Source organism: Neomonachus schauinslandi, chromosome 3 (genome assembly GCF_002201575.2).
Source record: "Neomonachus schauinslandi chromosome 3, ASM220157v2, whole genome shotgun sequence".
Lineage (NCBI taxonomy): Eukaryota > Metazoa > Chordata > Mammalia > Carnivora > Phocidae > Neomonachus > Neomonachus schauinslandi.
In genome coordinates this window covers 132,995,039-133,007,501 of record NC_058405.1, presented here as the reverse complement: position 1 = coordinate 133,007,501, position 12,463 = coordinate 132,995,039, and the positions used below count along the sequence as shown (strand labels likewise).

The 12,463-nt window shown below is 34.0% G+C and overlaps 1 protein-coding gene across 2 annotated transcripts in view; it reads right to left on the bottom strand.

The window, feature by feature from the left end:
* DCAF17 (DDB1 and CUL4 associated factor 17) overlaps window positions 1–12,463 on the bottom strand; it is a 36,000-nt gene that overhangs the window by 15,505 nt on the left and 8,032 nt on the right. For both annotated transcript variants that reach the window (XM_021702959.1, XM_044913329.1), the window contains exons 3-8: window positions 12,351–12,441; window positions 8,005–8,141; window positions 6,962–7,040; window positions 5,916–6,005; window positions 3,478–3,582; window positions 3,068–3,173 (exon numbers count right to left, since the gene is read on the bottom strand). In XM_021702959.1, the coding sequence (XP_021558634.1) occupies window positions 3,068–3,173; window positions 3,478–3,582; window positions 5,916–6,005; window positions 6,962–7,040; window positions 8,005–8,141; window positions 12,351–12,441 (608 nt within the window). The remainder of the gene's footprint in view (window positions 1–3,067; window positions 3,174–3,477; window positions 3,583–5,915; window positions 6,006–6,961; window positions 7,041–8,004; window positions 8,142–12,350; window positions 12,442–12,463) is intronic.

Genomic DNA, 12,463 nt, shown 5'->3' with positions numbered 1-12,463 from the left:
TCCCAGGGTCCTGGGATCGAGTCCCACATCGGGCTCCCTGCTCAGCAGGAAGCCTGCTTCTCGCTCTCCCACTCCCCCTGCTTGTGTTCCTGCTCTCGCTATCTCTCTCTGTCAAATAAATAAATAAAATCTTTAAAAAAAAAAAAAGAAAGAAGGTAACATTTAAAGAATACACACACACGTTTGCTTATTTTTATAAAAACAAACAACAGAGGGATAACCTCGAAACTAAAAATAATGATTACTTCTAGGGGCAGGGTGGGGTAGGGGGAAGGAAGTAACAGAATAAAAGGACTATATATAGAAGTGAAATTTCTCAGACAATATCTTTTTATATAGTTTTGACCTTTGAAATATACACATTTTACAACTTCAAGAATAAAGTCAAAGGGAAAAAGAAACCTAAAATTGAAAACAATCTAAAACAAATGAATCTAATTACATAAAATTGGTAACCTAATCATACAGAAAAATAATTTTAAATAATCTTTGAACACATTACTTCTGTAGTACACTTATTGGGCTGTTCACTAAGGACAAAAGGAACCATAGAGAAATCTTAACCTTCACAACACTATAGTTTTTAGTAGTAGCACTGATATGGCAATTTTAAGATTATCACATATATAATAGGATAAAATTTTATTAGGAATCAAGTTAAGTGGGAGCCAAAAGAAATACAAATATAAAATAACAATTAATTTGGAAATATGAGAATGAACTAATGAATTTTTGTTTTACTATATTTCCCAGCTCTGTTCACCAAAAAATAAAGACAACCAATTGCATTGAGTACAACTAGATCTTGGTCTATGTTGTGGGTTGAACTGTGTCCCTCAAAAAGATAAGTCAAAGTCCTAACCCCTAGTATCTGTGAATGTGACCTCATTTGGAAACAGGGTCTTTGCAGAGATCATATTGGATAAGGGTGGGTCCTAAATCCTATGACTGGTGTGCTTATAAGGAGAGAGAGAGAGATTTGAAGACAACAGAGTAAAAAAGACCATGTGAAGACAGGCAGAAATGGGAGTTATACTGCCACAAACCAAGAAAGGCCAAGGATTGTCAGCAACAACCAGAAGCTAGAAGAGGCAAGGAAGGATTCTTTCCTAGAGTCTTCATAGGGAAGTCGTCTCTGTCAACACCTTAATTTCAGACTTCTAGCCTCCAAAACTGTAAGAGATTAAATTTTTCTTTTTTAAAGCTACCAGTCTGTGGTGTTACAGCAGCCCTGGGTAACTAACACAGTCAATGATGTTGTTTTCTACTAAAATGGCTCCTTGTCAGATCTAGGACAAGGAAAGTAAAAGACAAACCTGGGATATATTACTGTTCCAGAAAAAAAGGAAATTCTCCAAGACTACTGGGGTATGTCAAAATGGGAGTTCTCATTGGCCAAATTTGGGGCAATTTGAACATCATTAAGAATAATGACTGTAACTATATAATTTTGAATAAATAAAAATCCTTGAGTCTGTTGGGATTTTATGTGTGCTGACCTCTAAAATATTCTGCCACCATTGGAAGTGACTATTATACCAACTCCTTGTTCAAATATTGATAATTAAAGAGAAGGAATAAGTATTTACTTTCACTTTTTAGGAGGAATTATAGTTCATTCCTAGGTGAAAAGTGAAAGTCTTTATTTGTGGAAAAATGTTAGTTATTAAAGGTAGAAGGAATGAGAGAATCCTTCAAATGGCCATTCTGCCACCCCAAATGACATACCTGATTCAGGCAAGAATCATTAATAGTTACAGGAATATTCTTATGTTATCTGTAATCATAGAAAATTAAAAATAACCTACATGTCCAGACTAGTGAATTGGTTCAACAAATTTAGAGTTCATCAATAAAATGGTATATAAGTCAAGTTCTTAAAATTTCAAGGAGCTGCATGTGTACATGCATACACAAGGAATCACAATGTAAGCACCACATTCAAGAAGTATTACAAGGTATATAATGAAAACTCAATCTTCCTTTCATCTTATCCCTCAGAGGTAACTACTATTTATCAGGTTTTTGGGTATCCTTCCATACATTCCAAGCAAATCTAAAAGCATGAACTAGGGGTGCCTGGGTGGCTCAGTTGGTTAAGCGACTGCCTTCAGCTCCGGTCATGATCCCAGGGTCCTGGGATCAAGGCCCGCTTTGGGGTCCCTGCTCCTCGGGGAGCCTGCTTCTCCCTCTCCCTCTGCCTGCCACTCCCCCTGCTTGTGCTCTCTCTCTCTCTGTGTCAAATAAATAAATAAATAAAATCTTTAAAAATAAATGAAAGCATGAATTCATGAATTTTTGTATATGTATAAAAAAAGTATACTTATATGTATACTTTTAACATGTGAATATGAATTCTTTATACAAATGAAGCTTTTTATATACAATTTTATACTCCTTTTTATCACTTGGTAATATATATTGGGAATTGCTCTATACCAATGCAAAAACAATTTTTTTTAACAATTAAATTTATGATACAGCCAAACAATGAAATATTAATGCCACCTACCAATGTACATGTTATTTCCAATCATTTGTTATTAGAAACAATGTTGTACTTGTACACTTGTCATTTTGTAGACATGTGAATATATCTGGTATAAATTCTTAAACATGGAATTGTTCAAGGAATATATACATTTAAAGCTTTGATACATATTGACAAACTGTCCTCCACAAAGGACCCCAATAATAAATGAATATACTGTTACAGACCTTTATACTTCTAACAAACACTGTTATGTAACTTTTTGATATTTGAGAATCCGAAAAGATATATCTTATGATAATTTTAATTTGCATTTCTCTTATCAGCGATGTTGGGTTTCACCTTCCCCTAATTAAAAGCCAAACAACTCAGTATCCCCAGGCCCTCAGTTCAATGGATAACTGATAGATTTTGTTAACACCTATTCAATAGCAAAGAATATGCTGTATATATAGAAGTAAAATGAGTTGAGCTTACAATTAAATTATAAGAAAACATCTGGACGATTACAATAACTAACTACTTATATGACCACTTATCTCTTAAGGTGAAAAAAATGCTATATAGGAGCCATACCTGTGATTTTAATATTACAAGGAATGCCAAAAGGAGCCTCTCCTACAGTTCCAGCAGTCCCACCCCATCTGCATGCACACCCTAAGTCAAGTTTCTGTTGCATGAACTAAAAACAAAACAAAACAAAAACGGTGGCTTTAGCACCAACTTATTTGCTGTCTGAAGAAAGAAAAAGTCAAATTCACATGTATATGACAGAGAAAATATCTTTATTGACTCAAGGCCTGTTTATCTTCCCTCCCCTCTTTTAAAGGTTACTTTGTCTTTCTGCATTTGTACAGTTTTGTAGAGTTGAAATCTACACAAGTGCCTTATTCTAAAAGCATTTCATTAAAAAAAAAAAAAAAAAAAGTCATACCTCAGTCCAAACCTCGAGTTATTATAATATGGCAAATTTCAGTCTTCTCTACCTGTTCAGTGATGGCTTGGAAGCTATAGAGTCTGACCAGTCCTGAGCTGTACATCACAATTAGTATTCCATGAGACAAGGTAGCATCTGTAACGTTCCCGAAAATCTGAGGGGAAAGGTAGATATCACCTGAGAAAAGACCAGAAGGCCAATCCTCTGAGTGTTCACAGTGGTTTGTGCATTTGCTTAATATTCAGGTCACCACTACAACACTGCTGCCTACCATATAACTTAATTATAATTTAGAGACTTGAAGTTAAAGTGTCAATAGGGTAGTAGGCCACTAGAGTCTCGAACAGGAGCACTAATGGGAGTGCAGCACTTAACCCTCAAAATGAAACAAACTGAGGGTTCTAGAGGGGAGGCAGGTGGGGGGGGATGGGTTAGCCTGGTGATGGGTATTAAAGAGGGCACGTATTGAATGGAGCACTGGGTGTTACATGCAAACAATGAATCATGGAACACTACATCAAAAATAAATAAATTAAAAAAAGAAAAAAATGATTCAGCAGTATTCATTTGCTTCATCCATTTGCTTTACAGTTCTGTCAATATCTTTTAATAACACATCCTATTCCTCGTGGACCTAGGCATACACTGAGACCATCTAATTTTACCATGCAGGATATGTGTACTAGAGTAAATATAGGGACCTATTCTTCATGCTAAAATGTTATTTATAAAGAAACTTATTTTTTAGCTAAAAGTGAAAAGGCTGGATGTAAGAAAGTACTTCTAATGAAAAACAGCCAACTCCAGAATTTTATCATTACTTTGTTCTTTAAATATCTAATACTGCTTGATTTTTTAGTCATATAAAAACCAAACGTGTTAAAAGACCAAGCAAGCCCCTATAGAGGCATTTAGCCCGGCTAACCCTGAGTAAGGCTTTGGCTCTTTGTTCCCTTTCTGGGTTTGTTCTATGCACTGGATCCTGTCCTAATCCTCCACAGAGCTCTGATAAAGTAACTTGATTCTGTGCCTATTTTAATATTTAACAAAAGCCAACATAGACAAATATTCATAGCAATGAAAGAACAAGTGGAAATTAAGTGAAAATCTGTTTCTGTTTCTACTCAAGACAAATTACTTAGAGAAGATTTACTACCCAATGACGAGCTTAAAGTACATTTTGAGCTTCGCCCCTGGGTAGTCTCTTATACATGGGGAGTGGAAGATATGCTTCAGTTCCTACTAACCCTAATCAAAACCACATCCCTCCAATGACTATCATAGGCATCTAAGAATAAATAGAAACAATTTATGATTTAGTTAACTGTTCATTCCTGTTGCAGACTGTAATAAGTACACACAACTACTTCATCCACAAGCAAAGAAAAGTTAAATTAGTAAGTTGTGTTTCTTGTCATCTCTTTGAAAGATAATTATGCTTTGCTTCGATCTTAACTAGCTCATGATTTTTTACTTGTTGATCCTTGTTTCCCACTTTGAAAAGGAGGACTTACGTAATTCAAACATGTTTTCAAACAAGGAGTGCTCTAATAAAGCAGCCACTGCATCTTAAAATTTGGTTCACACTTTGGAGTCAACCCCAGTTTCTAATTCCAGCTTCTCCACTTACTTAGGATTTGGGTAGCTGCTTAACTTCCTAGTTGAAACCACTATATGTTACAAAGTTATAAACTACTCAAAGTGCGTGGCACAAAACAATGAATAAGTAACTGATACTATTCATTCGCCTTTATGTAGCTTAGTATAATATGCTTATGCAAAAATTTTTTAATATGTTCATCTTATTTGCTGATGACTCTTAGTAGACCCTGAAGATCTGACCTCAGTAATACTTGAGGTGCGTAATTAAAGACTAGTAGAATAGACCAATAAATAACTATCCACCCAGACTAAGTAACAATTTTTTTAATGGAAAGTAGGAGGCTATTGATTCTTTTACTCAAAGGAAGTATGTCTTTTCTTTCCTCCCATATAACAGACCATAAATCAAGAAAAATGACAAGAATAAAACCTATAACTGAACGAGCTGGAAAACTCACATATTTAATTATATGTCTTATTTATGTAACATAAAACAAATTTTAGATCTATACTTTGCAATTAAAATGACGCATTTTGTTGTAGCTTTTCATCTTCCTAATGGTCATTTTAACAAGCTTTGGAATATCCTCTGAAAAAAAGCACCTTACTCATTTCATAATTTTATAAAGTAGTGGTTTGTTAATGACACCAAAGGTATTCAACACTTCCATTTAAAGGCATAAAAACATGCAGAAAGATGAAAGGATGATTAGGCTTTCTTCCTAAATGAAACATTCTCATGTTTTTTGATATGAAACAAACTAGATCAGAGAGCTTTTTACAGTCAGGGGAACATTTGCAATCAAAACACCTAATAAACAAACATACATTGATATCACATCTTATCAAAAAATTAATAGTGAAATAAAATAAGTAAGTGCTTACGTTCTTGTTGATCTCCAGAATCCCTATAAGTGAAAAAGGTAAAACATGGAACACTGCAAGGTACAGCAAAACAGGCTGTTGAATGCCTGCCTAAAAGAAAAGATTAAATTACAGGCAGCTCTCAAAAGAATTTCAGAAACACTATTTTCATGAATTGAAAACATCCATCTGTCCTAGCAGTTATGTGGATGTTTTCATGAATTGAAAACATCTATCTACCCTGCAAAGTTACTTACACAGGAAAGCATACATGTTCAAAATATGTCCATTAAACCTTCAGCCCTTCAATACACATACACATACACACACAAATCTATACAAGTAAACATAGGGGCGCCTGGGTGGCTCAGTCATTTAAGTTTCTGACTCCTGATCTCAGCTCAGGTCTTGATCTCAGGGTCATGAGTTTAAGCCGTGCATCAAAAATAATAAAAAATAAAAATAAAAATAAATAAACATTAACAGTAAACATTTCTTAGCAACAAAACACATTTTACATACTATACAACAAAAACATTTTATATACTGCATAATAAAATATATTTTCTGTATTATAATATAAATTAATATAGATTTCTGATATCATATATAATTATGTCATTATTATACATATATTATTTTATTAACATAATATAAATTATGTTATAAATTGGAATTCTAATAAAGAGCCAAATCAAAAGACAGTTATCATAGTCACATCATCTGAAAGTAGAATTACACTGACATGTCTATGTGAAATGAGAAAAAATTATCAATAAAGCTTGAATGATTTCTCTGCTTGAAAAAGATAGCTTCCTTACTTTAAAGAACAAGGTTCTGTCAATTTCTTTCCACTGTGGAATGTAAAATAATCTGTTGTACTTCCCCAAAGCAGCTTAAAGGGTATTTATTAAGTTTATATCATTTTCTTAACCTTTCTACCATTCTTCAGAAATCCAAGATCATTAGTTCTTCCCTAACAAATTTGTAGACAATTTCCTCAGGAAACAAATTCCTCATCTTATTGATGTTTAAAGATTTTTTTATTGATATTTAAAGATGTCTACCTGCCGGGCCAATACTGAGCCTTTGTTTTGAGCTGACTTGACTGCAATGACTTCTTGAGGAGTGTCCCAGCTCAGGTATCTTGTAAATGGATGAAGAGAAGGTTATTCATTTGGGTAAGTTTCCTTATAATCAAAATATAACAGATATTTCATAAATAAACAGTTCTTTATTTAAATTATAAAAGCAAATTAATTTATTTTAAAAAACAAATAACTTAAAAATTCCCTCACATCTTTATATGGATATATTCCTATTAAAAAATATGTACATATTGAATTTTAATCCTTCTAGAGTGTCAATAAATAAAAACTGATCAAACAGTATTCAAAACTTAGAAAAAAGACCATTCCTACTTTAAAATGGACATTAACATTACAAAAAGCATTAAAAATGTTACCTTCACATTCTACATGCATATATTTACTCCAAATATGTCTATATATAATATATAAAACTACTAAGTTAAAATAACGGCTTTTAGGAACACCCAGATGGCTCAGTCAGAATGTGACTCTTGATCCTGGTTGAGCCCCACACTGGGTGTAGAGATCACTTTAAAAACAAAACAAAACAAAACAGTTCTTGACTGTACTAGGCAGGTGATTTAACTGAAACAGACTAGCCTTCAGGAAAACCTATCCTGAAATTAAACCTACATATAAAATACTATTCGCAGAACATATAAAATATTATTTGTAGAAGGGAAATTTGAAAAGGGTGGGGGAGAGATATCTGCCAAGGTTAGTTACTTGGCAGATATTAGATATAATTAGATATTATAATATCTAATAAAAATAGATATTATTATTATCTAAAATAATAAAAGTTATTTTAGAGTGATACAAAAATAAATGATAAAAGGTCTGTATCCTCAGATCTTCAAATGTAGTCATAAGGAGAGAAAAAGAGAAAAGGTTTATAAATTGAGATCCAGATATACAATGGGAAACTTAAAAAAAAAAAAAATCTAAAACTTGTAATTTCCTGGGCCACAAGTCACAAATTTTAATAAAATTCTGAGTAATAAAGTCACAGTTAATACCTGAATTTGCAATATGAAGCAAGATATATTTTCTCAAGGACTTTTCCAGTAGTTGCTGATATGCGAAACAGCCAATTATGAGCAGTCAGTGCTATGAGTGAAGATTTATAATCTGATGGATTGGGAAGTATTTCCCCCTAAAAAATACAAGATGTAAAAATGAAATTGGTTGGTCATGAACAAATCTACAGAAATCTATGTCCAAAGAAAACAGCTAAAACCTTAAAGAAATAAATAAGTAAACCAAAGAGGAAATATTAAATGTACAAATAGAGAATTAAGACAAGGAAAGATGAAACTGTAGGTAATTATTTTTATCATTAACTTATTAAGTGAGTTTATTCACATAAAGTGCTTAAACAGTACCTCAAATAATTTATTACTTATTATTTAGTATTAAATAATTCAATAAATGTGAGCGAATCATCATCATAACACATTAGGAGTGTTACTAATGATGCTGCTGTGATGACAATGATAATAATAACAGTTCTTAAAACCATGTATAATAGCATCAGCGTAAGTCACCTGCTAGAATAGATGTTTCCTGGGGAACCTGGGTGGCACAGTCAGTTAAGCATCTAACTCTTGATTTCAGCTCAGGTCATGATCTCGGGTGGTGAAATCAAGTCCCACATGGCTCTCTATACTGGGCATGGAGCCTACTCAAGATTCTCCCTCTCCCTCTGCTCCTCCCCCTCCACAAGGAATAAATGTTTCTTTATTCCAAGACCTGTTTTCCTTTTGATAGAAGTCAAAATGGCAAAAGGACAAATTGTTCCATGATTTACTGTGGCTCTACTGTAACTCCAAATGAAAGTTAAAATGCAGAATCAAGGCAGCCAAAGAAAAACAGAAGATGGGCCAGGTTTCAAAGAATGAAGGGGGGGAAATCGGAGGGGGAGACGAACCATGAGAGACTATGGACTCTGAGAAACAAACTGAGGGTTCTAGAGGGGAGGGGGGTGGGGGGATGGGTCAGCCCGGTGATGGGTATTAAAGAGGGCACATTCTGCATGGAGCACTGGGTGTTATACGCAAACAATGAAACATGAAACACTACATCAAAAACTAATGATGTAATGTATGGTGATTAACATAATAAATAAATAAATAAATAAATAAATAATTAAAATAAAGATATTCTCTGTTGCCAATGAATTATCCCCCCAAAAGGGAAATAGCTACTTGGGCATACCTGCCACTGAGCACCTGCCACAAGGTGGAAGTCAAAGGCAGGAAAAGAAAGGGAAGCAAGGAGTTCTACTTTGATTTGTAAAATAAAAAGGAAGTTCTCTCTTTTTTAAAAAAATTTATTTGAGAGAGAGAGAGAGCAGCACAGGGAGGGGCAGAGTAGAGAATCTTAAGCAGACCGCTCACTGAGTGCACAGTCCCACTCAAGACTTGATCTCACCACCCCAAGATCATGACTGAGCTGAAACCAAGATTCAAATGCTCAACTGACTGAGCCACTCAGGTGCCCCTAAAAAGGAAGTTCTAAGAGGAAAGTTAAGGATAGGAAAGTTGGAATTAATCTAGTATTCAGTTAGGCTGAAAAGTGAATAGAAAAAAATGAAGGCATAGTTATTTTATATATGCTTTTAAAGATTTGTCTTCTCTTTCAAATGTTAGGGAAAGAAACAAGGTTGTGTTTGTTTCTTGAGTGTGTGTGTGTGTGTGTGTGTAAGCTTATTAACTACTAGAAGTCTTACATTAAAATCACATGCAATGACGTAAATATTTTTATTCTATGGTGTCTATGTAAGTATCATCTCCTGGAAATTCTTTTTTTTCTTTTTTAATTTTATTTCATTATGTTATGTTAGTCACCATACATTACATCATTAGTTTTTGATGTAGTGTTCCATGTTTCATTGTTTGCGTATAACACCCAGTGCTCCATGCAGAACGTGCCCTCTTTAATACCCATCACCGGGCTGACCCATCCCCCCACCCCCTTCCCCTCTAGAACCCTCAGTTTGTTTCTCAGAGTCCATCGTCTCTCATAGTTCATCTCCCCCTCCAATTCCCCCCCCTTCATTTTTCCCTTCCTACTATCTTCTTCTTTTTTTTTAATATATAATGTTTTATTTGTTTCAGAGGTACAGGTCTGTGATTCAATAGTTTTACACAATTCACAGCGCTCAGCATAGCACATACCCTCCCCAAGGAGATTCTTAATTTAAAAAAATATACTATTTATACCTTGCCTATTAAAAAAGAATTTGAAATAGCACATGTAATAGGTTTGAGCTATTTTCCTAAACCAAAAGTTGTATTTCACACACTGTCTCAGAAAAACAAGGGTGCTGATTTAAATGTGGTTTCACATCAATATGTTAACAACAATATATGCTTCTCAGTTTTCTTAATGGAAAATCCTGTTTAACTTCAAATGAGAAGAAAATAGTAAAAGAAGTGAGAATAGGAACTAGGTTACTAGAAACTTTATTTTTGCAAGGATTGCTTTACATTTTTGGTGATTTTGTACTGGTGTCTTCAAAACTTTTCTCAATTAAGAAATCTGTCTTCCTCCCCACCCCACCCTCCCAAATTAAAATGGATTAAAAGGCTTTAGGGATGCCTGGGTGGCTCAGTCGGTTAAGCATCTGCCTTCGGCTCAGGCCATGATCCCAGGATCCTGGGATGGAGCCCTGCATCGGGCTCCTTACTCAGTAGGGAGCCTGCTTCTCCCTCTCCCTCTGCCTTCTGTTCCCCCTGCTTGTGCTCTCTCTCTCTCTGACAAATGAAAGAAAGAAAAGAAAAGGAAGGAAGGAAGGAAGGAAGGAAGGAAGGAAGGAAGGAAGGAAGGAAGGAAGGAAGAAGGAAAGGAAAGGAAAGGAAAGGAAAGAAAGAAAGAAAGAAAGAAAGAAAGAAAGAAAGAAAGAAAGAAAGAAAGAAAGAAAGAAAGAAGGAAGGAAGGAAAAAAGAAAGAAAGAAAGAAAGAAAGAAAATACTTATTTAAAAAAAAAAGGCTTTAGAGGGCACCTGGGTGGTACAATCAGTTAAGCGTCTGCCTTTGGCTCAGGTCATGATCCCAGAGTCCTGGGATCAAGATCAAGTCCCATGTCCAGCTCCCTGCTCAGCGAGGAGTCTGCTTCTTTGCCCCGTCCCTGGCTCATGCTCTCTCTCTCTCTCACTCTCTCAAATAAATATTTAAAATCTTAAAAAAAAAAATAAAAATAAAAGGCTTTAGATGTTGGAGGCACAAAAGTTATTTTCAGCTCTCAATAAGAAATCAGGGAAGAAAGCATAGATTTAAAGCTTCTGATTTTTAAAAAGGTGTCTCTTTTTAAAGAGAGTAAGTGTCTAGGGAAAAAGAAAGCAGCAGCTCTGGAAAACTACAATTTATATAAAAACAACAGTATTTAAAAAGAGAGAGAAATAATTTTAATAGTAAATTCAAAGCATAGCCTCTTATCCTTTAAACATTATTTTTGGTCCCATATTGTAAGTTCTATTTTTCCTTAAAAAAACAATCAGCCAGATTCAGAGACCTGATTAATTTGCTGCAGTATTTCCTAAGTGCTGTTCTTAAAACACTGATCCATGGACAACCAATATGTAGAAATATACCTCAAAAAAGGAAGTCCTATGATCAAGAGTTTTGAAATATGGTTGTCAAAATCACCATGAACATTAGTATTATTGCATAGTATTATTAAAGGCTCTAAGAAGTAATTATATAAATAAATTTGTTTCACCTTTTAAGCTCAGAATATCCCACTTATTTTGTCTACAACTCAATTCTCCCAACTCCTCTAGCAAGTATAAGATGTTATCATTTTATTAAAACAGTCTTCTGAAAAATACACACCAGGGCAATGCTGGTCTGTCTCGTGGAATGAGTTTAGCCTATTATTTTATTTTTTATTATTTTTATTATTTTTTGTTTTTGACTTATTATTTTCCTAACAAGATTCATGGAGAAAACTAACAAGAATTTACTTTCAAAGAGCCATGTAACATAACTGTTGCTTAAATTAATATTTTATTTTGATAGAATGATCTCTTAAATCAGAATGATCTCTGAAACACTTAGAATAACTCTAAACTAGCTTACATTGTTTATAAAACTTTTAACCAGTTCATAACTTTTTCCAGTTTTCAAGATTTACAAATGGTATCAAATTTTTAAAATACATTCATAATATTAATGTATAATTTTTAAAAATAGGAATTATTTCACAAGGAAAAATAAGCAATATACTCTCTTCTTGACTCCTTTCAAGAGTCAAGAATCACTATGATATTTAAGCTTTATTCCTTTTTACCTATATTAACAATAATCAGTTCTTTTAGGCTAAAAATGTGTTGGAAACAAATACTCTAAAAACAAATCTTACCACTGGGCATTCCCATAATAATGCATCCTCTATTTTTTCTGATTTGGAACATTTTGGCATTTCATAAAGTTTTCTTGGCTCTGATGCAATGCTGGGAAAAAAGAAAAATGAGC